This window comes from Halteromyces radiatus (assembly GCF_025201355.1).
Source record: "Halteromyces radiatus strain CBS 162.75 chromosome Unknown BX664scaffold_7, whole genome shotgun sequence".
Taxonomy (NCBI): domain Eukaryota; kingdom Fungi; phylum Mucoromycota; class Mucoromycetes; order Mucorales; family Cunninghamellaceae; genus Halteromyces; species Halteromyces radiatus.
Genome location: NW_026251693.1, coordinates 153462 through 176352, shown reverse-complemented (window position 1 = coordinate 176352; position 22891 = coordinate 153462). Strand labels below are relative to the sequence as shown.

Sequence of the window (22891 nt, the reverse complement as noted above, 5' to 3'; positions counted from 1 at the left end):
ATTATTATATTGTTTTTGTTTTTATTTGAATTTCATTCTATTTTAAATCATCACTATATGTAACTATTATTATTTGAGATAATGTTCATTGATATGTTTGGCATATCGTACAAGGTTTTGATGTTTCTGGACCAATTTTCGTAATGTGGCAGCTTGATTTCGTTCTTCGGTAGAAGTATTAGATTTGCTGACGGGAGGAACACCAAGGATCACATGAAGATAAGAAAAAACCACTGCATCCATCCAGGTGGGTCCACTATTATGCACAAAAACAACAATAATAAAATAAATAAAATCCATTGTATCAGATGATAAATATCATCACAAAAGATAAACTTACGATTGGTCAAAAAAGTATGTATAATCACCAAGTTTGATCGATAATGCTTCTAATGTTTGGGCTGCATCTGCATATACCTAGACCAAACAAAACAAAGGGTTACGTGATCATCTTATGATTTTCTTTTTTTTTTTTTTTTTTTGTTTTCATTCCTTACCTCTTCTCGGGATAAAATATCACGATTTGCCAATAATTGATTCACAATTTCTTCTTTTTTCCTATATCCCATGATTGAATTGATTGGTGCTGGAATATGACCGTAATACATACGGAATGTGTTTTCATTATAATTAAGTGGTTCCAGCCACATCGAGAATAACTAGTATAGACAAAATAGATCAGAATAATATTGAAGGATGAAAACTTTTTCTTTTTTTTTTCACATTTACCAAAGCAGGATGTAATTTTGATTTCACCATAGATATAAATGCAATAGCTTCATCTTGATGAGTTCCTAGTGAGATATCCTTTTCCTAAATCAAATAGAATAAAATTCAATATCATCCGTTTTCCCTTACATTTCCTTTTCTTTCCCTTTTCTTTCTTTGTCCCCTTCTCCTGTGTTGCTGTTCTTTGAGGATACACACATTAGGAAACTTACATTGTCTTTGAGCCATTGATCTATTTGCGTACCAGTCAAAAGCTTTCCAGTCACAGTTGAAAAATAGGGTAATTTACCAGAAGGGGAAGCTTCAGGATCATTAGTAAACTTGATATCCACGTCCAAGTTGCAGAATCGAAAATAGATCTATTATAATCCAAGTAAAGAAAAAAAAAAAACGGGTCAGTGTGAATATTGTTACCTCCTCTCTCCCATAACATAAACCTAAATCATTTCACCAATAAAAAAAAAAAAAGGAGAAACTTACTTGAGTTTGAATACAGTCAACATCAAAACTAATGGAGGGAGAGGCACGTAAACCAGGACCATAAATGTATAAAGTATCTTTTTGACTACGTTTGGGTTGACTGACAGGTGGATAAGTTTTCAAAGGGAATGAAGCGAGTTTCAAGAACGAAAGAAAAGGAGGTAATTCAATATTTGGGAGTTGTGGAAATCGAGGAGTGTTTTCTATAAATGGTGGCATCTCAATAAGTCAATGTCGTTTTCTAAAAAAAAAAAAAAGAAAAAATATGATTAAGGGAAAAAAGAAAAAAGTCAAAAAAAAAGAAAGAAGAAACTCCCTTTCCCTCCCCCAGTCAAGAAGCCACATAGACACACACACACATATCTGGATTCCAAATCCCGATTACTTTTTTAAGCTTTTCTGTTCACCCCTCTCTCTCACTATATATATAAAAAAAACCATTCATGCAACAACGAAGAATGAGAGGGAGTTAAGCCATCCTTTTTATTGTATACGCCGATCAAAACGAATAAGAAGAAAGGGGGGGGGGGAAATGTAGACAAAAAAAAAAAAAAAACAGAAGGGAAATCAATAATGATACTCTCCAGGAGACACACTATTCATCATCATCATAAAATGCAATATAAAAATAACATATATACAAAAAGGAAGGGAATAGGAAAAAAAATTAATTTGATCGATGTGGTGATAATGTTATTACTTGAAGTGATTGATTTGAATTGGATGGAGCTTGAATATAACATTTATTCTATCATAAAAAAAAAAAGATCATTTAGAGAAGGGGTTAAAAAAAAAAAGAAAAAAAAAGAAAAGGGAGGTGGGGAACACTCGGATCTTTTTTTTTTTTTTTTTTTTTTTTTTTTTTTTACCTTGTAAGCGGTAGAATACGGGGTATATCTTCGAGAGGAGGATGATCTTTGATACCGATGTTGTTGTTGTTGAAAAGAAACATCCGTTCCTAAAGGAGCATTTACCACCAATAACATATCATTTCGGGTACTTCCGTTTGTATGATTGGAAGTATTATAATTCAAAATATCTTTGACGGTCATGTAACAGTTACGATTTTTAAATGCATGGTCAACGTGATCCTCGGTTTGGCGTTTGATGCGCATCAGATGATCATGCTCCTTTTCAAGGGCTAGATTATGCTTGCGTAGTGCCACTAGCCGGGTTTCTAGCTCCGCCCGCTTGTCTGCTGTTGCCATGGTACTGGGTCCATTGATCTTTTTAAAAGATGATTTTCCACTATATATATATATATAAGGTCAGATGGGGTCATGATGATAATAATATAAACTTACATCCATCGAACATGATTCTTAGAATTCTTCTCTATTAAACGAATCCCTTCAAGAACATTGGTGATATCATATATTCTTCGTTTTTGTACTTTGAGTTGGGCAGCTGCAGAATTCAAATCAAGATCACCATGTCGACTAGATCGTAAAAGTGAAATGAATTTTTTCGTCAATAATCCCAAAGATGAATCGTAACGACTTGATTGTGAACTAGTGGTGGTGGGTGATGATGATGATAACGAGGAAGAAGATGAAGGTGAGGTACTGATCATCATGTTACTCATTGTTGTTGTTTGAATTTGAAAAGGTACTAATCATCACATTAGTTTTTTTTTTATATAAAAGTTTGTTTATTTATTTTTACCTGAAGATGAAGGACGACGAAATCTAGTGTTTGTAGATGTAAATGAAGTTTTCATGGAATATAAAAATAATGTTTGAAAAGATATGTGGGAAATAAAAAGAAAAACGTAGAAAAAAAAAGGCACCTGAATAGCTTTTTATACTAAAAGAGAAATCATGTTGGTATCTATATAAACCACAACATGCAATGCTGTCGTTTTGTGTAAGGTATCTGCACGGACCGACCAGTATCCTATTTTGGCATTTTTATAATCATCTCCCCCTGACTTTTTTTTTTGTTTTTGTTTTCTTTTACGCTTTGAGGATCATCATAAGGAGTAATCATCGAAAAAAGAAAAAAAAAGATATAAAAAGAACAAAAAGATTTTTTAGTGGTAAAGAGAAAGAAAGCAAATCAAGTAAAAGAAAGAGAGAGAGAGAGGGAAATGAGGAGAGTTGGCGGTTAAATCATCGAGATAAAAAAAAAAGAGAGACTTCTTCCCCTTTCTTTTTTTTCCAACAATTGGTGTTTTCTCCTTTCTTCCGCTACATGTGATGAAAGCATGATCAAATTAAAGTATAAACGATCATCATCATAGTTTGGTTTTAATCAGGTAAAAACAAGACAAAGAGAGAGCGAGCGAGAAAAAAAAAGACAAGCGCGGTAAATCTTAATACATGTGGCCAAAAATGGTATGTTCTACTTTTATTTTGTAAATACTATAATAAAAAGGGAGATCTATATAAACTATATACAAAGGGCCATAGCATGGTTGGTGCCTAAAACTACATCTATCACTTTGTTATTATTGAAAAGTACTTGTTTGGCAATAAATTCATGTTGATGATGACCCAATCCTAATCGTCCACTTTGTCCGTTGAGTCCCCAAGTAAACAAATCACCAGATTCTAGAATAGATCCGTATGAATACACACAAAAAAAAAAAAAATAACAATAACAATAATAATAATAATAATAATAAAAACAATAAACAAAACGTAAATATATATACATGATGATTTGTTGTTTTCTGTTTGTTTACCTGAAAGAGCTGCAGCATAGTCAGTGGCGGCAAATACACGAATGATCTTGTCTAATCCTTTGACTTTTTGTAAAGACAATGTTTCAATCACTTCTTTACCTAATCCTATACTTCCATAACCACAGGTATATACTTGTCCTTCATCTGCAAATAGATATAAACAAGAATAATTCCCACCCCACAAATCAAAAGTAAGTCATTTCCCCCCTTTTTTTGCCTTTTTCAACATGATGGTTTTTTTTTTTATTATTTTATATTACCAGTCAAGATTACTGAAAATGGTCCCCCAGCTGCAATATCCACTATTGTTTTTCGTTCCATCATAGTCACAGGTAATGGATCTAATATCTAAATAAAATTATACAATAAAAACAAAAAAAGATTAAGTATATTTTCTCCTGCTATGACCATTATACTACTATCACTATGATTACTGATCATCACCCCCTTTCTTTTTTTTTTCCTCCATGATTTCTATATAAATAGATATAACTTACGCGATCTATTTTCTCACCCTGCATGCCTTGACCATATTCTGAGTTACCCCATACCCAAAGCCCACCTTCTCCTATAGAAAGAAGAAGAAAACAACAAAGTTAAAAAAAAGATTCATTCTCCTTTGATGTTGTGATTGAAACATTTTTTTTTTTTTTACTTACTATCGAGAGCCAATGTAAAGTCTGTTGAACTTGAGAGTTTTTGTATAGATTTATTCAAAGGTAGACAACTAGGTATATTTGTATCACTTGATAAACCTGGTCCTTGTCCAAGTTGGCCATCAGCGCCCCATCCCATAGCATAAATCTTGTTCGCATCTATAAAAAGTAATCGAATCATCTTATCAATTTTTGATCTAATAAAAATAGATATATCAAAACGTCTTTTGATTTCTCTCTCCCGCCTCCATCATTTCTACTTGTCATCCCTCCTCTTTTTTTTTTTTTTTTTTTTTGGCTCCCTAAATCCCAAAAAGAGAAAATCTTTTATGATATTACCTGTAGCAAAAATAGTATTGTCCAAACCACATACAATATCGGTAATTCTTCCATCATAACTATTAGTAGGAATCACAGTAGGTTGTTTGCACATAACAAAATGTCCAGGTTGTGTTGATTTGCTTTGTCCAATACCAAGTTGTCCATACATATTGTTACCCATACTATAAATAATATCATTTAATTTGTCATTATCCGTTAGTACGATATGTGAGTGTTCTCGACCACAGACAACACCCCTTAAACTTCTATTGTTCTTCAATGATAGAATGACATGATCCTTATCAGGTTGCCCTATAATCGTAAGGTTAGTAAAAAGAGAAAGAGATTCATGAGTGGATTAGATTTACCAAGTTGATGAGATCTATTGAGTCCAAAACCATAGACGTGTTCTTTCGTTCCTAATAAAGAATGACCCCAACCAGCTGCCATATGAGTGATGTTTGCTGAAGCCTAGTCAGAAATATATAGACATAAAAAATGAATAATAAAGACCAAAGGAAAAATGAAAATAATATTATCTTACTGGTAAAGCATAATCAGTTTGTTCTTGCAGTAATGTTGGTTGAGTGAAAACAGTAGGATCTCGTGTCAATGGTAATGCTTTTGTTTGTCCCCATCCATAAAGTGCTTGACTAGAACGCGTTGTACAGTGAAAGGACCGACGAAAGGAGTGAGATAAGGATTGGAACGTTTCTTGAAGTATCATTCACAGAAAGTGAGAAAGAGAGATAGAGAATAAAAAAAAAAAAAATGGAAAGAAAAACAACAAAATGAAGAGAGAAAAAAAAGTATGACCGGATTTTAAAGTTTTTCCAAAGTTTTTTTTTTTTTTATTCAAAACGTTTAAACACGAAAAAAAAAAAAAAGATATCAAGTGATTCTTTTCTGAAATGCAGATTTAAAGAAGCCTTTGAATCGATGAATCATCTTGATTTCAACAGATTTAAGTTTTTTCTTGTTGTTGGTGGTATCAGATTTTTCAGATGTAGAGGATGGCACCACTTGAGTTGGTTTTTTGGAATAAACAAATCTAAATGGTGATGATCCTTTGATTTTCTTAGCTGATGGTGGTGGTTGTTGATGATAACGATGATTCAATGTAGACAATGATGTAGAATGAAGAGCAACCTTATCATCAGAAGGAATTTTCTTTTTCTTATGTTCTTGTTGTTGTTGATGATGAGATAATGGAGTAACACTTTTTTTATATGGATGTCTTGAAGGAGGAGCACTGATGAGAGGGGTTGTAGATTGCATTACAATAGATTTTCGAACTGAAAACGACAATGATAATTGAGATGATGATAATGATGATGTAGTTGCTGATGGTGGTTTTAACCAAGGATGATCCAAACAAGCAGCTGCCGTAATACGATCTTTGGCATTTTTACATAACAGTCGGTTGATCAAATGGGCTGCATCGGGAGATATAAATCGAGGCGTATTATATAAGCCATGGCTAATCTTACGAAATAATTGTGGCATATCATCACCTTGAAACGGTAATGTACCTGTCAACATGGCATAAAGGATCACTCCACAACTCCACATATCCACTGGTGGACCTCGATAAGGTGTAGCGGTTACCATTTCCGGTGCTGCATAGAAAGGACTACCACAATAAGTACTAAGTACCTCTTGTCTTTCTCTGATTCTTTTTCCAAATCCAAAATCACATACTCTAACTCTTTGCTTTTTATCGATTAAAACTATCAAAAAAAAAAAAAAAAAGGAAGATGATGGTTACTGCTATTAACTGTGTCAAGTCTTTTTTTTTTTTTTTTTTTTTTTTTTTTTTTTTTTTTTACCATTTTCTGGTTTCAAGTCTCTATGAACAATGCCATTCTGATATGGATGATGATGATGAGTAGATGATTTGAATGATGATGGGTGGATAAATGATAGATGGATTATTGATAGATGATGATTGTTGATGGTTTCAATGCGATTTATGATGATTTACGATGATTTATGATGGATGATTGATTGGTTCGTGATGATGATTGGTTGATTTATAAGAATGATGATGATAATAATAAACAAACAGATACGGAATTAGTTTAACTTTTGACTTTATATCAGATTTTTTTTTTTTTTTTTTTTTACCTCATGAATATAGGAAACGGCCTCTACGATTTCTCGAAACCAGCGACGAGCAAGAGGTTCGGTAAGTTTTTGATCTTGCTTGATACGATCAAATAACTCTCCGCCTTGTACGTATTCCATCACCACATAAATACATTCTTCATCGGATATCACATCATAAATTTGCACAATATTCTTATGTTTCAATTCCGTAGCAAACTCTTCACATATAGATTGTTCTCTTTGTGCATGTTGTTTCTGATCTCCATTTTTGAATAATCGTTTATCTACTACTTTGATCGCTACCTATAATCAAAATATTAGCAGAGTTCTATATATCCTATTTCACTATCCGACTTTTTTTTTTTCCTTACTTGCTCACCAGTGGTCAGATCCTCTGCTAATAAAACTTTTCCAAAATTGCCTTTTCCTAGCGTACATATATTTCTATATCGATCATGAAATATATTACTTTTTCTTGTTTTGATCTAAAAATAAATAAATATGAAATTGGATGATTCAATTGGATATATTTATATTGCCTTTTTTTCTTTTTTTGTACTTCTTGATGACGCTGGGAAGTGGCGTTTCTGGTAAAAGTCATCGTCATAAACGCGATCCTTCCTGAATGATAAAAAAAAAAAATTCGGTGTAGATGAATAGAAAGAAAAAGGAGAGGAAGGAATCAAAAACAACTTTTGTGAAGGATGTCTTTTTCTTTCGGAAACTTATTTTGATGAGCGCGAAATTGAGATTCATGCACCTCATATAAGTCTCTTGTTAGATCATATCAAAATGAACCACACGCACTCACACACACACACTCTCTCTCTATCTATAGTAATGTCACTTTTCCTCTCGTTCGAATAACATTCTTTTTGTTTATTTAAAGGATGATGGTTATTGATTACCAAAATCTTAGTCGAGACGCCACCGATGTCAAAAAGATCTTGTCATAACATTACTCGACCAGAAAACTTCTGAAGAGTAGGTTGCTGGGATTGAATTATTGTCCATCACAAATGGAAGAGAGCCAAAAAAAAAAAAAAAATTCTTCCCTTTTCCTTTCCTTTTTTTTTTTTCTTTATCTTTCTTTTTCCCGTTTGGAAAACTTCATGGATCCTCCCTCTTATTCTATTTCTTCTTCTAGTAATGATGGACCACGTCCTTTAGCAGTCAAACAAGATTTCCATCGACGCCTTCACACATCAAAAGCTGGCCTTTTAGCATCTACGACATCCTCCAACACTACCGGTTCTACAACAACGAATTTGGCAACTCCACAAACCTTATATCATTCCTTGAATCACTTCAACTTTAAACGACCTATACAAGAAGGTCTTTTACAACCCAATGCGTAAGTCTGATATGTCAAGTTTCCTTTTTTTTTATCTTTGTTGACTAATCCCATTCTTTTATATCATAAACTCCAAAGGAAACGAGCCAAGAAGGTATATCGATCTATTTTACGAGATCAACATTTTTTATTCGATCTGAAACGACTGTTATGGGATAAATTAAAACAACTGCAGGTTAGATTAATAAAAGAGAAATATATTTTTACAACTCTTAACCCAAATCCTTGTTTTTTTTTTTTTAATGTAGATGGAACATTCACTATTAGAGCAAATGTGCCAATATACCCAACAAGATGTAGATGATGTCCCACCTCTTTTCAGTCAACATGATATAGACTCTCTTGACGAAGACACAGCAGCATACCAACAGTCAATGCGAATGGAACAGGAAGACGGATTGAAACAACTTAATGATCAATGTTGGATGCAAACTTTCGATTCTCCTTATGACACTGCTTCCACGACCACAACAAGCAACATATCGTTATTATCACCTATTGGTAGTTCTGTATACGAAACGGCTGATGAAATTGGATCGGATACAAGAAGTGTAATAGATACTTTATCTTTACCACCATGTCTAGAACCTTGGTCAACAACAAAATCAGAAGAAATGACACCAACTCATCTTGATACGATCGAAGAGAATACAACCACTGAAGAACCACTAGATCAATATGATAGCTCTAAATATCAAGATTCGATTCAAATGGATGACTATTTGAACAACGATAACAATAATACTACTGGATTCGAAGATGATGATTATGATGACGATGATGATGATGATGACAATGTAGAAGACGAAGATGAAGAAACAGCGAGAAAAGCGCTAACGTTTATGTTGGCCCATTATGGAAATGACTTTTGAACAAACAACAAATCGGTCTAGCTTGAATTGGATTCATCTTTATCCTCATGTTTATATTATATTATTTTATTTTTGTACATAGTTTTTGAATCAATAAAAGTCTTTTTGTTTTTATCACATTATTTTGTTTAACTATATACATTACATCAGGGTACGATATCTCTTTCTTTCATCTTTTAACACTCTAAAGCATTTCATCCATTTTTCCAAAAATTGCCTGATGACCCCTCGACGATTTTTTTTTACAGCCAAAATTTGGCTGAGGAGTTTCAAATTTTTGGCTGTAAACTTCCAAAATTTTCGAAAAAAAAAAAAATGAATCCACAGCCTTAACTGTAATTATTTCTTTTGCTAGTGAATCAAAAAAGTCACCTTGTCGATAATACGTAAAAAAAATCGCATCTGACACCCTCCAATCATACCATAAAACGACCACACATGTGCGTCTTCATTTTGAATAATATTGTTCTCGAAAAAAGCGTCTTCCTACTACAACATCCATCCAATAAAAGAGATAATTTCTGAGGCTATTGTCGCAAAGTTACAATTTCTAATTTGATCATCTAGTTTTCAAATATTTTATTTTAATTTATTTCTTTTTGATTCCAATATAAAAATTACAACTATATAGGATAATATGCTAAATTATTCCAAAGACTTGATAAGAGGGTAAATTGGTCGAATATCAACAGGAATACCTAATAAACAATGGATGTTAATCTATCTATTCTTTTTTTTTTTCCTCTCCTCTTTTTCTTGTTTCTTACCAGAATTATCAATTCTATCCAAGGCAATTCGAGTAGCTGGTTCAATAACGGCATACTTATTGACAAAAGCATCCACGGCTGCCTTGTCACCATCCCCTTGCAATACCAAGATATCATGAGTGAGATCAGCCACAGCTTGTTCTATCTTGTCAAAATCAACACCAAATATGCCATCTTGATCAAATGTAAATCCACCTTTTTCAACCAAATAATTCAATTGAATCACCTACCAAGCAAAAAAAAAAAAAAAAAAAAAAAAAAAAAAAAAAAAAAAGAATGGAGTCATAATCGATATATGTAATAGTAATACTACTACTTTTTCTTCAGCTTACCTGACCGCGACCATGAGCTTCTTGAATCCCAAATCGAATACTTCTAAAAGCAGAGGCCAAAAAGGTGACCCAGAATTGCTTTTGTGTTACATCATCAATCACTCCCTTCTTTACCATCAAATCAGAAACAAAAAGGGCGGCAATATCTATAAAATAAAATACATATCAGAACTATTCATTTTATCCCATATACAAATAGATTACCTGCTTTTGCTTCCTCAAGAGTTGAATGATGTTCCTTGAGTGCAGATCGGACAGTATCCCCCTTTAATGTAAAATGACAACCATTTGAATGTGAAACTTCGTGTAATAAGACATGGGTGGTGAATGCATCTTTTTTCAAATATTGTAACTGATCAGCTTGTAATACTTGCTTTGCAATAGGTTCCAGAACATGCTTGAATTTTCCTTCTTGAACATTCTTGATCAAAACCAATTTGCTTCCTGCTTTTTTGATAGCAACTTCGTCATTAGGAAGATTGTAGGCTGCTGTCATAGGGACCTAGAAAATATCAATAAATAAAGTTTTTTTTTTTTTTTTTAAAAAAAAAGGGAACGTTTTTTCATCTTTTCACTTCCATCTGATTTATTTTAACTTACAGATACATCACCACCAGCATATAATTGATTCACCACCACAATGGGAGCAGGCACCAAATCTTTGTTCTTGTATTGTTCGGGCACAGGTAGATGATCTTCAGCATATTGCAAATCGGAGAACTTTTCCAAGAGACTTGAAGCATGTTGATCACGGACATGAAGATACATTTCATAGGCAGCTTTCAATCCACGATCAGCATCCATGTAGACTTCGTAAGCAGATACAGTGACTTCCAGATTGTTAAAAGTACCAAGATGAAGCCAGTCAACTTCAGAGGAAACATAATCATTGGATAAGAAAGAAGCTGCGCGAGATCGTAAAAATTCAGCCACTGTTGTCTTGGATGTTTCATCTTTTCCTTTATGAATAGGTACTTGTTCTAATTCTTCAGCAGCAGCAATAAGTTGATCGGCCAAAGGCTTCAATAAATCACCATAGACTTCAGTATAAGGTACTATTTGTAATCCGCCTTCCTTGTTACGTTGAATCACTGTATAGAAACTTCTGGCTTGTACTTGATCTTCAGGTGATAATGAGGCTACAAATGATTCGAATTCTTCAGACGTCATATCTTCAGGATAATAGTTGGCACCTCCAGGTCGCTTGGGAACACCAGGAATAAAAGGTGCATCATGGTCATCACCAGCCCAAGGTCCCTAAAAATAAACAAGAAAAAAAAAAAAGCTTAATATTAAAAAAAAAAAAAAAAAAAGAACGCGTCCATTGTTATTTTGTGAGTGTGTATAATTGACTTACCTTGTATACTTCAAATAATTCCTTCAATTCGGCATCATCTCCTCCAAGTACCTTTTTGCGTAATTCCGTAGCTCCGGACCATAGTTGACGATAATAAATGTCATCAATGATATTCGCAGCCTTGACCAAGTGTTTAAGGGCAGTCAGTTCATTAGGATGCAAGTGAGAGAGATCGGCAGTGCATTCATATAAAGCATATTTCTTGAGTCTGTCACTAAAAGTTTTGGCGGCCATGATTAATCGGTAAAAAAATAAAATAAAATAAAGAAAGAAAAGAAAGAAAGAAAAAAAAAAAGACGCCTTTTTTCATTTTCAAGGTGGGAAAGTAAAGTACGCTTTTGGAAAAAGGTTCCCAAAAAGGAAAGCCGTCAGTCAACAAGGGAAAAAGGGAAGACAAAGTTTAGAGATGGTGAACAGACTGCTCCGAATGAAAAAATTGAATATGTTTGATTGATTTGTCTTTATTACAAGTTGGAAAATCAAAATAAATTACAGATGACATCCTTGTTGTTTACGTAAAATATAAATTCTATAGAAAATGACTCCAAATATGAAAAGGTTAACCGAGTGGCTTATTCATCTAGCATAAATCAATACTAAAGTTACAATGACAATATTTTTGCGGGATAAAATTGAGTGGTATAATATATTTCATGTTTCACCACTATTCATGCCATTGATGATCCCCCGAAACAATGATATTAAACAAGAAGTAAACCTGTTAGTATCAAGTTATTACTATTGTTGAAGAATCCTTAGAATGACGCGATAATATATGATGATGATGATGATAATGATGACGATTTTTATACTGTAGTCATTGACTCTTTCTTTTTTTTTTCATGGAGATTCATATGATGTATTCCAAAGAAAGATTCCTAATTAGAATCTCCTTTTTATATATCTCTTATAATGTGATGATGAATTATTTATGATGATAGGATTATCATGATTGAAAAAGAATGACCAATGAAGGCTGCTTGTGGAGAACAGTTTGTCTAGTCGGATGTTGAAAATAGAGAAAAAACAAACGTTTGTCTTGCGTTTTCCATATTTTTTTTTTCTTTTCACTTTCTCTCTCACTCTCTTTTTATTTCACTTGTCATTTGTACTTTTTTTCTTGTTTTTCTTTTATATATTACAAAACCATGTCCCAATCCTCAGCAACGGCAAGCAACATGTCGTCTGCTCCAACTGGTTCTGCTGCTCCGCTCACACCAGACTTGTTGAGGAGGTTTCTGATCGACGCTCCAAGTGTATTCAAGGACAAACTTCAACGAGGTAACGAAAAACAAATCCTTTCCAATTGTTATCGGTCTTTATGGAGTAACAACCTCGACTGGATGCAACGCTACTTCTTCAAGGAAGGTTTAACCGACAATGAATCTTTGACTCAACTTTTGGAAAGACATGACTTATTTGGTGCTGTGGGTACTACTGGTAATAGTAGCGCTAGTAGTAGTGGACACGATACTGAAGACAATGATGATACCTCTATGAATATTATACAATCGAATCCTGATAATGTCCTGGTAGACTCTACTCAAGACGAGCCTGAATATTGGGAATCTCAACGTGGAAAACAATGTGGTCATTTGTTCAAGAAAGGTGAAAGTGTTTATCGTTGCAGGTAAATGATATATTTTAATTTTTTTTTTTAAAAAAAAATAAGAAGCTTACTTTTTTTTTTTTTTTTTTTTTTTTTTTTTTTTAGAAACTGTGGATTGGATGATACTTGTGTTATGTGTTCAAGATGTTTTCACGCAACTAACCATGATGGACATGATGTAAAAATTTGGATTAGCCGAGGTGCAGGTGGATGTTGTGATTGTGGAGATCCGGAAGCTTGGAAAATTCCTCTCGAATGTCGTATTCACTCATTATCAGCAACCCATAATGATGCCGGTGTCAAGATAGTTCGACCCACCATGGAACCTTATGATACTATCCCTACTGAACTACTCAATTCTATTCATGACACCATTGCTGTTGTGTTGGATTATCTCTTAGAAACATTTGCTGCCTCTCCAGAAGATGTATCACCAGGCTCAATTATGGATGTATTGAAAGATTGTGAAGAATCTCATGCTGCTCTTGGTATTCGTGATACAAGTAAAGAACGAAGATCTGCTTACTCATGTGTATTGTGGAATGATGAACGCCATTCTTTTGAAGAAGTAAACGATATTGTAGTAAGGGCAACCAAGTGCTCAAAGGCGGCAGCGCAAAAAGTGGCGGAAAATGTGGATGCTTATGGTCGACATGTTATTCTTATCTCTGAAAATCTCAAGGAAGCGATGAAAGTAGCCTTACAAATCAATAGTATCAACTTGGCAGTTACTGTAAGATCGACTGAAAATACACTACGAGAAGAAATATGTGGTCTTTTATTGGAGTGGCTCAAAGATCTTGTTAGTGGACGCTTCAAGTTCTTTACCTCTGTGGAAGGTGGTACATCTATTTTACGTGATACTTTATGTAAAGTTTTATGTGAAGAATGGACTTTACGACCGGATCTCGCTGCTTTATCTACTCGATCAAGACGTGGGCGTAGAATGGATGTTGACACTGATGATGATTTTGACGCTCAAGAAATGGATATTCCTGATGATGATGAAGATGATGGTGATGTGGACGAAGATGGTAATCCTACATTTTTGATGCAACCTTTACCTATGATGGACGCTCATATACTTGACTTGGAAGATATAGACGAAATTATCGCTGATGATAATAATATATGGCATGACGGTGACGATGATGAAGATGGTGACGAAGTCATTGAAGAAGACAATGGTAGTGATGACAATGATGATACAGAATATCATGATGCTGATGACGATATTGAAATGCATGATGCTACTACTTCGACTGCTTTGACACGCCTTTTTTCTGAAGTTATTAATGACCCCAACAACTCTTCTGTAACGACTACCCAACATTCCGTCAGTTCCGACGATAACAACCATCCTCAACAAATTACTACTGCTGCTTCTGCTGCTGATACAACTAGTACATTATTAGAACAACCCGGCAGTACTCGACGTCGACATTCAAATACCACACAACAAAAGAAACAGCAATCGGATATTGTTGATATTGGTTACGATTTGGATGAATGGCTGGCCCATACAGAGAAACTGGATAAATTTGAACGTGAATTAGCACAATCCCTAGGTATTCCTTTATCATCTCCATCAAAACCTGTATCTGAAGCCAACAAATCACTGAAGAAGGAATTCAAGCGGAAACTTCGACTAGATTATCTTTTACAATTCGATCTTCGGTTATGGAAACTAGCTCGTGCTTCTATCAAGGATATTTTGATTGGTACTTTGATTTCAAATTTTGACTATCGTCCTGTACTAGGTAAGCAAGGACAAAACAAAAAAAAAAAAAAAAAAAAAAAAAGGAGAGAGGATAGATGACTCACTCTATTGTTGATTTTTTTTTTTTTTTTTTTTTTTTTAGGTACTCGATTTGCTCGCAACTATCCTGATTTGGTGGATGCTTTCTTTTTTAAGGATCGTGAACCAGAACACTCTGTTAGCTCACTATCGGTACAATTATTGACGGTCCCTACGGTTGCTTGGATGTTGGTCAAGGAATACAAATTTTTTGGCATTGTCAGTTCTATTTTATCCAACTTCTTTTTGACAGATCATATTCACATGTTATTACCTGAAAACTATCGCAAGATGCAAGTAGATTGTCGTTCAAGATCCATCACTCGACATCGCTATGCCTATACCTTTTTTGATCTACGATATGTACTGAATGCCGATCTTGTCAGAGTGGAAGTATCTCAAGGACCTGTGTATCTGCGACATTTCTTGGATGTATTGTACCAATTTCAAGCCATGGATCCTTTAGAACGCCAAATGGACACTCATGTTGAATACGAATCAAGTTCCTGGGTTAGTGCATTTAATGTGACATTACAAGTATCCAAGCTCTGTCGTCTCTTTGCTGGTTGCTTTTCTCCTCATCTATTATCTTCTTCACCAACCTCTGATAAATTGACAACGGCGGAAGCAGCTCGAAATCTATGTCGGTCCATCTATCGAGTATTACATCAAATTGGCGAATGGGATCCTCACAAATCAACTGAACAACAAAGTATAGAAGGCGATATCTCTGCTGCAAACGATGGTGGTGCACAACTTCTTATCCGTGGTGTCAATCAACAAAAATTCCAAACTATCAAAACACCTTATTCTGGAACATTTGATGTGGTGGATTATGATGTTGCGAAGGAACCTGTCTCTTTTCATCATCCTTTCCATTGGCTATTGTCTGAACTGTTGGAACATATCTCATTATTACAAGCTGATCTCTTGGCTGATCTTGGATGGACTGGTGGATTTAAACAGATGATTCAGATGCCTTCGTCTCAGTTACCTTATGATTTGTTCTTGACCATATTGGATTATCCTTTACGTACTATTGTTATGCTGGCTCAAATCAACTGTGGAGTTTGGGTTAGAAATGGTTATGGTATTCGGAATCAGGTAAGAACAGATTTACATACATACGCTAATTATGATACTGATGAACCCCTTCTCTCTTTTTTTTTTTTTTTTTTTTTTTTTTTTTTTTTTTTATTTCTGACACTCGCGATATTAGGCTAGAACATATCGTGATATCAGTGTGCGTGAAAATACGTTTGATCGGGACATTTATCTATTACAAGTTGGTTTTGTTGCTACGAATCCTGATCATCTTTTGGTGACCATGTTGGATCGATTCAAGTTATGGAACTGGTTTAATGGAAAAACTCACAAAGCTCATCCAGATTATGAAGCAAGTCAACTTATATTCATTGTGGAAGAATTTCTAAATCTTTTGGCTATTTGTGCAACTGAACGTGGATACGCTTCAGCTATGTCTACTGAAGATCAAATTCGACGATCTATCATTCAATACTTGGGTATTTCTAGTTTGGCTTATTCTGAACTTGTGAAATTGGTTCCGGAAAGTCTTAGTGAAAACGAATCCTTTGAAACGATACTTGATACTTTGGCTACTTACAAGGCTCCGGATGGATTGAATGATCATGGATTATACGAACTCAAGGATGAATTTTATAGTGAACTGGATCCTTACTTTTGGCACTTTACTCGTAATCACCGTGAAGAAGCACTTGAAGCGTTACGAAAACACTGGAAGAAACACCATCCTGATGAAAAACTTGATGACAAGGAAGAATTCATGGTGATACCCCAACTCGTCAACATTGAATCTGGACCATTTACTCATTTGGGTGACTTTTTACATTCAGCTACTCTATGCCAAATCATCACACATGCATTATGGAATACCAAGGTTTCTCCCAATCCAAGCGACACTGTACTAGAAACCACACTCTATTTGGCCATGCTGGCAGTGACAACAGAAGATCGAACACAAACATCTCGTGATACAAAAGGAAAACAACGTGCTGAAGCAATGGAGACATCTGACGACATTGAGCGACAATCTGGATTTATTCATCACGCTATTACAAAGGAATACGCCATCACTATCAACAGTATTGAACGCATTCACACCACACTACTTACAGTTTTACTTAAATGTTTAGACGACAATGATTTGAAACACGTGCACAAGCGACTACACTTCATCGTTGAAAAAATTGAGCAACAAGGATCGGATGAGGCAAAATCAATTATTAGAGAATGGCGACAAGCATTCGACCAAGCAGCAGCAGTAGCAGAAGCTAATCAAACAGCATCAAGCGCACAATCTGAATACGAAAGAAAGAAGGCTGCGGCAAAGGCTCGTCAAGCGGCTATTATGTCTCAATTTGCTCAGGCACAATCTCAATTTATGTCACAACATGGAGAACTCTACGATGATGAAGATGATGACGAACTTGCTGCTTTTGAAGATGGAAACGATGATATGACCAAGAATGATATTCTTCCTGAAACAGTAGACGGTGAATTAGAAGTTGAACGACTATGTCATTTTCCTGCTGGCACCTGCATTGTCTGTCAAGAAGAACTCGACCGGAATAAACTTTATGGTGTCTTGGGACTTATTCAAAACTCACATATTCTTCGACAAACTCCTTTGAAGAATTCGAATATATTGGTGGATATTTGTGAAACTGCTCAAGGAAAAAACCCTGCTATTGAACGTACTGAAGCCATCCCTGGTCAAAAGACAGATCTTCATGGATTCCCTTCTGATGCTCATTTTGCTGGTGCTCAAGTATCATCTTGTGGTCATCTGATGCATGCTCAATGTTTCAAGAACTATCAAGCATCAGTTGAAAACGAAGTGTTAGGTTCATTGCGAGAAATCATGCCAACTTTTGCTCCTCGTCGACGATTTTTATGTCCTCTGTGCAAGGCTCTTGGCAACACTCTTTTACCTGTGGTATGGAAAGGCAAGACAGAATCCTTCCCTGGTGTGATGGCTCCTCATTCTCGATATGAACTAACAGGTGAACGTCTTGATGATGCAATTCAACATTATTCTCAACAGCGACATCAAGAAGAACCCACTACTCAGATCCCTGGAGCTTTTCATTCATCATCTTTACTTTCAGACTCTGCTGCTGCCATCATCAATAATCATGACGCCAACCTGACACCCGATAAATTAGAATCTCTCTCGGAACTCTACCAACAATTGATGAAGACTTTGGAAATGATCAGGGCGAATGACAAGATGGATTCTCAACTATTAATAGTGGATACGAGAAAACCTTTGATGCAACTTTTTGATATGTATGCTTACACCATTGCATCCATCGAAATCGGACAACGTGGTGTGGATGAATCATCAAGTAAACGTGATCTGACTGTAGAATATACTGGAACCTTTTTGGATGGCATCTCGATTCAAACACAAACTCTACTCAAAATCCTCGCCAAAACCAATGATCTGTTACCGAAAGCATTAAACATCAACATGATTTCCGAAAATCGACACAGCATGAAACGATTGGCATTATCTACTCTTCGTCAAGTGATGTATCAAGATCTTCCTTTCTCAGCAGATGGTGTTGACAAGCCTCATATTACTCCTCTTCTTTGTGACGATCCTTTCAGTGTTCTGACTCGACTTGGTTTTTGTGTATTGAATGATGATGATTGTGGATTGGAAGTGCATCACCTTATGCGGCTTTTATTATTAGCGGAAATCACCAAGACTGTGATTGCTTTGATGCAAGGACTAACTGGTAGTGAACAAATGGAGGATGTCCGTGTGATGGAAAGTTTACAACAAGTGATGACAAGCGAAACTTGGAATGACAATACGACGACTGCTACATCAGTACGACAATTTGCTGAAAGCATCATGCAGATATTGGAGGTACCATCCAGCTTTGTGGAAGACTTTTTCCGTCAAATTGATCCTCAGGTATTGGTGGCTCTGATTCATACATTTACTTTACCTTTTCTCCGCAAATGTTTATTCCTGATGGTTGTTCATCATGGTTTTGTACCTCAATCTCCAAATGATGACCTCGGTTTGGATGAAGATATTGACAAGAAAAACTCGACTTTGGATGAATACAATCATCTTCTCTCTATCTTACGGCTCCCTGCTTTTGACCAATTATTTTCATTGGAAGATTTTGAACAACAAATTCTTACGACATGGTGTCAACATTATCGTGATCATTCATTGAATATGCAACCCATTAATGAATCCTCCTCATCGTCTGCAGGAATGGTAATGAAAGGAGGACAGACGCCAGCTTATGCTCGATTGGTACAATTGAATCTCAACCTTCCTACTCCTTTCTCGATGGTATCTTTACCTTATCGTATGGATCAACTCTTTGATGAAAGTTCTAGACGAGTGTGTCGAAACTGTAAGACAATTCCTGAAGATCCTGCTCTTTGTTTGATGTGTGGTACTTTTGTATGTGCACGTCGATATTGTTGTATGACTAGAGACCGTGGTGAATGTAATACTCATATGCGAATGTAAGTAAATGATTTCCAAAAAAAAAAATCAAGGATTCAATTTTTATTTATTTATTCGAAATAGGTGTGGTGGTGAAATTGGTATTTACATGGTGATCAAAGAATGTTTTATTTTGTTTCTACATGATAATGGTGGCACTATCATGAGCGCTCCTTATCTTGATGCTCATGGTGAAGTAGATCTATTCCTAAAGTAAGTTTATATAAAAAAAAAAAAAGAATGGATGATAATTTTTGATAATAACTGACTTTTTTTTTTTTTTTGTCTTCCTATCTTTAGACGTGGTGCACCTCAATATCTCAATTCCAAACGGTATGAACAACTTCGACAAATGTGGTTATCTCATTCTATTCCAGCATTTGTAAGAAGACGTATGGAGGTATCTTACAATTATCAACGTTGGGAAAATTGGTAGTTTTATCATTCATGATGATGTATTTTATTATTCTTACTTTTATCTTTGTACACACTCTTGACATATTTTTTCTTTTTTCATCCCAACTTTATCCCTTTGATTTATTTATTTATTTCTTTACAAAACTCCATTGTACACAAACATATATCTATACTATCTTCTTTTTTTTTTTTTATCCAATTATACAATCACTTCAAATAAAGATTTTACTACTGTATCTACAGATATTTTATTTCTTCTATCACTAATTACAAATATGCTACTACTATACAACAGAGTATTCCAACTAAAAACATCATTATGGATTACGATCAGAAACCTAAATTCATTAGAAAATAAAGTTAGTCCAATCAGGAATTCACTAGAAACATCAAAAAATCACTTACAACATTGGCAATCAAAAGGACAATCAGGAGTATCTTTTCCTTCACCTATCCGTAAATCCTTGACATCAAAAAGAGGGTATCCATCATCTGTCATGCGTTCTACAAATAAATAACAAATGAGACAATCCTTTTCCAAATAAAACTTTTTATTTTTCACCCTGACTTACTTGCTTTTTTGCCTCTAGAGTCACCAAAGGCATCATCGTCTATTGAGGAAGAAGAAGGAGGAGGAGGAGGGGCAGTCTTCCGCTTCAAACTTTTGGCTGCTGCTAATTGAGCAAAGATCACTTCTTGGACCTTATGTTCATCTTCACTATCATTCGTCTTTTGATCAGTTGCTGTCTCTGTTGCTTGAGCGGCCTTTTTCTTTTGTTTGCGTTTTTGTGATTTCGTCAATGTGGGAGTGTCTTGTTGTTTGTTGGTGATGGTCTTGGTGGCAAAGATATCATCAATTTCACTGTTTTTAGTGTCAGACTTGTTTTCTGTCGTTTTCGGTGGAGTTGCCTTTGATTTCGCCATGTTGTAAAGAAGGAAAAGAAAAAAAAAAAAAAAGAAAAAAGAAAAAAATGCATAATTAAGCCAAAAAAAAAAGCCACTTTTTTTTCACTCCCCGGTCATTTTTATCCCTCTTTTCTTTTTCTCTTTTTTTTTTTTTTTTTATCTTGGTTTAGAATCTATGGATGGAAGCAACTGTTATAAAACATGCTATTCAAATATATCGACAATATGAACAGAATTTTTTCAACACGTTGACAGATATCACCACACATGACTTGTATATGTATGGAGAAGTAGGCTTTTATCTGTGTGGACTTAAACCCATGGTCCTATTTGATGTTATCACAGCTCTTCCTGACTATATTGACCAGGTTGTTCGACCTTGGATGGACCAATACAACAACTTGCTTGTCAACAGTGTACTAGTGAAGCGACAACTATATACTCCTGAAATAGATGGCCAATGGATGTTTCTCCTTGTACGAACGAAAACAACATCTCACCTTCTTCAGCAAGAACAACTGCACATGTCGGAAGAACAACTGGCAACATTATTGGATTATCCGGGTCGTTTACCTCGTTCCATGGATGAATTACCTACGATGCGTGAAGTCGTTTATTATGATCAACACACTAGACTTGTCTTGACCACCTTTGCTAGTCAATTGGAACAACAACAGCAAGTGATGCAACATTTTACAAGGTATAAGGATACTATGCTTCCATTTGGATTGGATCTCCAAATTTTATCAAGAAAACCAGTTTAGATAGTCAAAATAGTTTATATTCGTTGTTTTTATAGAAATCTGTAAAAATAAAATAGAAATTTTTATGAGCATTTATTACATTGCTTGAAATAGGATTTAATCATGAACAGTGACAACCCGATGATATCAGATGGAGGATGATTTTTTGATAGGGATGATAAATCACGCTATGGATAAAAAATGATGACAGAAAGATGCATGAATAACATAGGATGATGCATTCTATAAAACAAATAAAAATGCTGCTATGTGTGACGGAAATGTCTTTCAAAGAAAGAGAAACCTACTTTTTCCGCTCTCTATAAAAATCAAATCGGGAAGGAATATCGTTCATCCAGACATGCAGACAATCATCCATCATCCCATTGTCTTCTAAAAAAAGTAGGTTTCTTTCAGCTCCGATTTAGTATCCATCATTCAAAAAGCCAAGAAAAACAAAAAAAAAAAAAGAAAGATAAATTACACAAATAAAAAGAAACAAAGAAATTTTTGAATATTTTTTTTTATTTTTATTTGATTGAATAAAAATCTATCGAGAATACTTTCAATGATTAAAAGTATAAAAAAAAAAAAAAGATGAATGAGGAAAGGGGATAAAAGATCATATACACAAAATTGACAAAAAAAAAAAAAAGGGAGATGATGAAACTAAGACTAATATTTATACTTTGCTAGCTACACATCGTTCACTAAGTAATTTCATACTATTCCTTTCATGAGCAGCTTGACGACAACTAGTCAGATTCACACAAGCATGAGCTTCAGGTAATCGATGTCGAGCACAAAACTTGGATTCACAATAACGGCAATCACCAATGATCTTGACAGGTTTATCAGAACAGGAACCAAATGCGCAGCGTTTTCTAGTTGTTATTGTCTTAGGTGTTGATGATGATGATGATTGTTGATTTATCTTGTTATCATCATTGGTACCACCTCGTAATCGTAATACTAAATGAAGAGTAGATTCCTTTTGAATATTATAATCTGATAATGTACGTCCGTCTTCTAATTGTTTTCCAGCAAAAATAAGTCGTTGTTGATCAGGTGGGATCCCTTCCTTATCTTGAATCTTTTGTTTAACATTGTCGATAGAATCAGAGGATTCAACTTCTAAAGTGATAGTCTTGCCAGTCAGAGTCTTAACGAAGATTTGCATACCACCACGTAGACGAAGTACCAAATGAAGAGTAGATTCCTTTTGAATATTATAGT

The 22891-nt window shown here is 34.9% G+C and overlaps 10 protein-coding genes across 10 annotated transcripts; 3 read left to right on the top strand and 7 right to left on the bottom strand.

The window, feature by feature from the left end:
- Positions 1–11: 11 nt before the first annotated feature.
- BX664DRAFT_338986 (uncharacterized protein) lies at positions 12–1465 on the bottom strand. Its single transcript, XM_051546546.1, has 6 exons — positions 1210–1465; positions 942–1088; positions 730–813; positions 498–659; positions 341–417; positions 12–256 (listed from the first exon to the last, which is right to left on the bottom strand). Exons 1-6 carry the CDS (start codon positions 1426–1428, stop codon positions 70–72), a joined length of 876 nt encoding a protein of 291 aa, XP_051397409.1. The 5' UTR covers positions 1429–1465; the 3' UTR covers positions 12–69.
- A 411-nt stretch (positions 1466–1876) lies between these two features.
- On the bottom strand, positions 1877–2794 carry BX664DRAFT_316777 (E2F/DP family winged-helix DNA-binding domain-containing protein; the record flags this gene model as incomplete). The annotated part of the gene is made up of 3 exons (XM_051542728.1): positions 1877–1957; positions 2079–2457; positions 2514–2794. 3 exons carry the CDS (start codon positions 2792–2794, stop codon positions 1877–1879), a joined length of 741 nt encoding a protein of 246 aa, XP_051397408.1.
- A 740-nt stretch (positions 2795–3534) lies between these two features.
- Positions 3535–5643, bottom strand: BX664DRAFT_338981 (regulator of chromosome condensation 1/beta-lactamase-inhibitor protein II). The gene is made up of 8 exons (XM_051546545.1): positions 5417–5643; positions 5241–5343; positions 4891–5184; positions 4555–4710; positions 4393–4463; positions 4156–4243; positions 3896–4039; positions 3535–3761 (listed from the first exon to the last, which is right to left on the bottom strand). Exons 1-8 carry the CDS (start codon positions 5597–5599, stop codon positions 3601–3603), a joined length of 1200 nt encoding a protein of 399 aa, XP_051397407.1. The 5' UTR covers positions 5600–5643; the 3' UTR covers positions 3535–3600.
- A 585-nt stretch (positions 5644–6228) lies between these two features.
- Positions 6229–7430, bottom strand: BX664DRAFT_238817 (kinase-like domain-containing protein; the record flags this gene model as incomplete). The annotated part of the gene is made up of 4 exons (XM_051540202.1): positions 6229–6602; positions 6702–6738; positions 7000–7284; positions 7353–7430. Coding segments are annotated over 4 exons (774 nt in total), but the record flags the coding sequence as incomplete, so codon positions are not given.
- Positions 7431–8064: 634 nt separating this feature from the next.
- BX664DRAFT_361051 (uncharacterized protein) lies at positions 8065–9328 on the top strand. The gene is made up of 3 exons (XM_051548215.1): positions 8065–8335; positions 8414–8510; positions 8584–9328. The coding sequence occupies exons 1-3, from the start codon at positions 8094–8096 to the stop codon at positions 9205–9207; spliced, it is 963 nt and encodes a 320-aa protein (XP_051397405.1). The 5' UTR covers positions 8065–8093; the 3' UTR covers positions 9208–9328.
- Positions 9329–9771: 443 nt separating this feature from the next.
- On the bottom strand, positions 9772–11939 carry BX664DRAFT_338980 (uncharacterized protein). Its single transcript, XM_051546544.1, has 6 exons — positions 11664–11939; positions 10907–11563; positions 10511–10808; positions 10307–10452; positions 9975–10200; positions 9772–9905 (listed from the first exon to the last, which is right to left on the bottom strand). Exons 1-6 carry the CDS (start codon positions 11895–11897, stop codon positions 9853–9855), a joined length of 1614 nt encoding a protein of 537 aa, XP_051397404.1. The 5' UTR covers positions 11898–11939; the 3' UTR covers positions 9772–9852.
- Positions 11940–12841: 902 nt separating this feature from the next.
- Positions 12842–20219, top strand: BX664DRAFT_301151 (uncharacterized protein; the record flags this gene model as incomplete). Its single annotated transcript, XM_051542375.1, has 8 exons — positions 12842–13094; positions 13143–13293; positions 13378–14306; positions 14451–15032; positions 15135–16174; positions 16290–19609; positions 19674–19802; positions 19890–20219. The coding sequence occupies 8 exons, from the start codon at positions 12842–12844 to the stop codon at positions 20023–20025; spliced, it is 6540 nt and encodes a 2179-aa protein (XP_051397403.1). The 3' UTR covers positions 20026–20219.
- Positions 20220–20229: 10 nt separating this feature from the next.
- Positions 20230–20975, bottom strand: BX664DRAFT_338974 (uncharacterized protein). The gene is made up of 3 exons (XM_051546543.1): positions 20579–20975; positions 20412–20510; positions 20230–20344 (listed from the first exon to the last, which is right to left on the bottom strand). Exons 1-3 carry the CDS (start codon positions 20928–20930, stop codon positions 20337–20339), a joined length of 459 nt encoding a protein of 152 aa, XP_051397402.1. The 5' UTR covers positions 20931–20975; the 3' UTR covers positions 20230–20336.
- Positions 20976–21045: 70 nt separating this feature from the next.
- BX664DRAFT_338970 (uncharacterized protein) lies at positions 21046–22115 on the top strand. Its single transcript, XM_051546542.1, has 2 exons — positions 21046–21646; positions 21756–22115. Exons 1-2 carry the CDS (start codon positions 21092–21094, stop codon positions 21762–21764), a joined length of 564 nt encoding a protein of 187 aa, XP_051397401.1. The 5' UTR covers positions 21046–21091; the 3' UTR covers positions 21765–22115.
- Positions 22116–22234: 119 nt separating this feature from the next.
- BX664DRAFT_338969 (ubiquitin family-domain-containing protein) lies at positions 22235–22877 on the bottom strand. Its single transcript, XM_051546541.1, has 2 exons — positions 22288–22877; positions 22235–22251 (listed from the first exon to the last, which is right to left on the bottom strand). Exon 1 carries the CDS (start codon positions 22833–22835, stop codon positions 22338–22340), a length of 498 nt encoding a protein of 165 aa, XP_051397400.1. The 5' UTR covers positions 22836–22877; the 3' UTR covers positions 22235–22251; positions 22288–22337.
- Positions 22878–22891: the final 14 nt, after the last annotated feature.

Bases quoted from the DNA above. Each gene is read 5' to 3' on its own strand.
- BX664DRAFT_338986 (XM_051546546.1), bottom strand. From the start codon at position 1,428: ATGCCACCATTTATAGAAAACACTCCTCGATTTCCACAACTCCCAAAT. The intron at 418-497 runs GTAAGGAATGAA...TGTTTGGTCTAG, and splicing joins ATATTTTATCCCGAGAAGAG to GTATATGCAGATGCAGCCCA. The intron at 257-340 runs GTAAGTTTATCT...TGTGCATAATAG, and splicing joins ACATACTTTTTTGACCAATC to TGGACCCACCTGGATGGATG.
- BX664DRAFT_338981 (XM_051546545.1), bottom strand. From the start codon at position 5,599: ATGATACTTCAAGAAACGTTCCAATCCTTATCTCACTCCTTTCGTCGG. The intron at 4,244-4,392 runs GTAAGTTATATC...AATTTTATTTAG, and splicing joins AGGGTGAGAAAATAGATCGC to ATATTAGATCCATTACCTGT. The intron at 3,762-3,895 runs GTAAACAAACAG...GATCTATTCTAG, and splicing joins CTATGCTGCAGCTCTTTCAG to AATCTGGTGATTTGTTTACT.
- BX664DRAFT_361051 (XM_051548215.1), top strand. From the start codon at position 8,094: ATGGATCCTCCCTCTTATTCTATTTCTTCTTCTAGTAATGATGGACCA. The intron at 8,336-8,413 runs GTAAGTCTGATA...TAAACTCCAAAG, and splicing joins GGTCTTTTACAACCCAATGC to GAAACGAGCCAAGAAGGTAT. The intron at 8,511-8,583 runs GTTAGATTAATA...TTTTTAATGTAG, and splicing joins ATAAATTAAAACAACTGCAG to ATGGAACATTCACTATTAGA.
- BX664DRAFT_338980 (XM_051546544.1), bottom strand. From the start codon at position 11,897: ATGGCCGCCAAAACTTTTAGTGACAGACTCAAGAAATATGCTTTATAT. The intron at 10,809-10,906 runs GTAAGTTAAAAT...GATATTTTCTAG, and splicing joins ATGCTGGTGGTGATGTATCT to GTCCCTATGACAGCAGCCTA. The intron at 10,201-10,306 runs GTAAGCTGAAGA...TTTGCTTGGTAG, and splicing joins AAGCTCATGGTCGCGGTCAG to GTGATTCAATTGAATTATTT.
- BX664DRAFT_338974 (XM_051546543.1), bottom strand. From the start codon at position 20,930: ATGGCGAAATCAAAGGCAACTCCACCGAAAACGACAGAAAACAAGTCT. The intron at 20,511-20,578 runs GTAAGTCAGGGT...ATTTATTTGTAG, and splicing joins CTCTAGAGGCAAAAAAGCAA to AACGCATGACAGATGATGGA.
- BX664DRAFT_338970 (XM_051546542.1), top strand. From the start codon at position 21,092: ATGGAAGCAACTGTTATAAAACATGCTATTCAAATATATCGACAATAT.
- BX664DRAFT_338969 (XM_051546541.1), bottom strand. From the start codon at position 22,835: ATGCAAATCTTCGTTAAGACTCTGACTGGCAAGACTATCACTTTAGAA.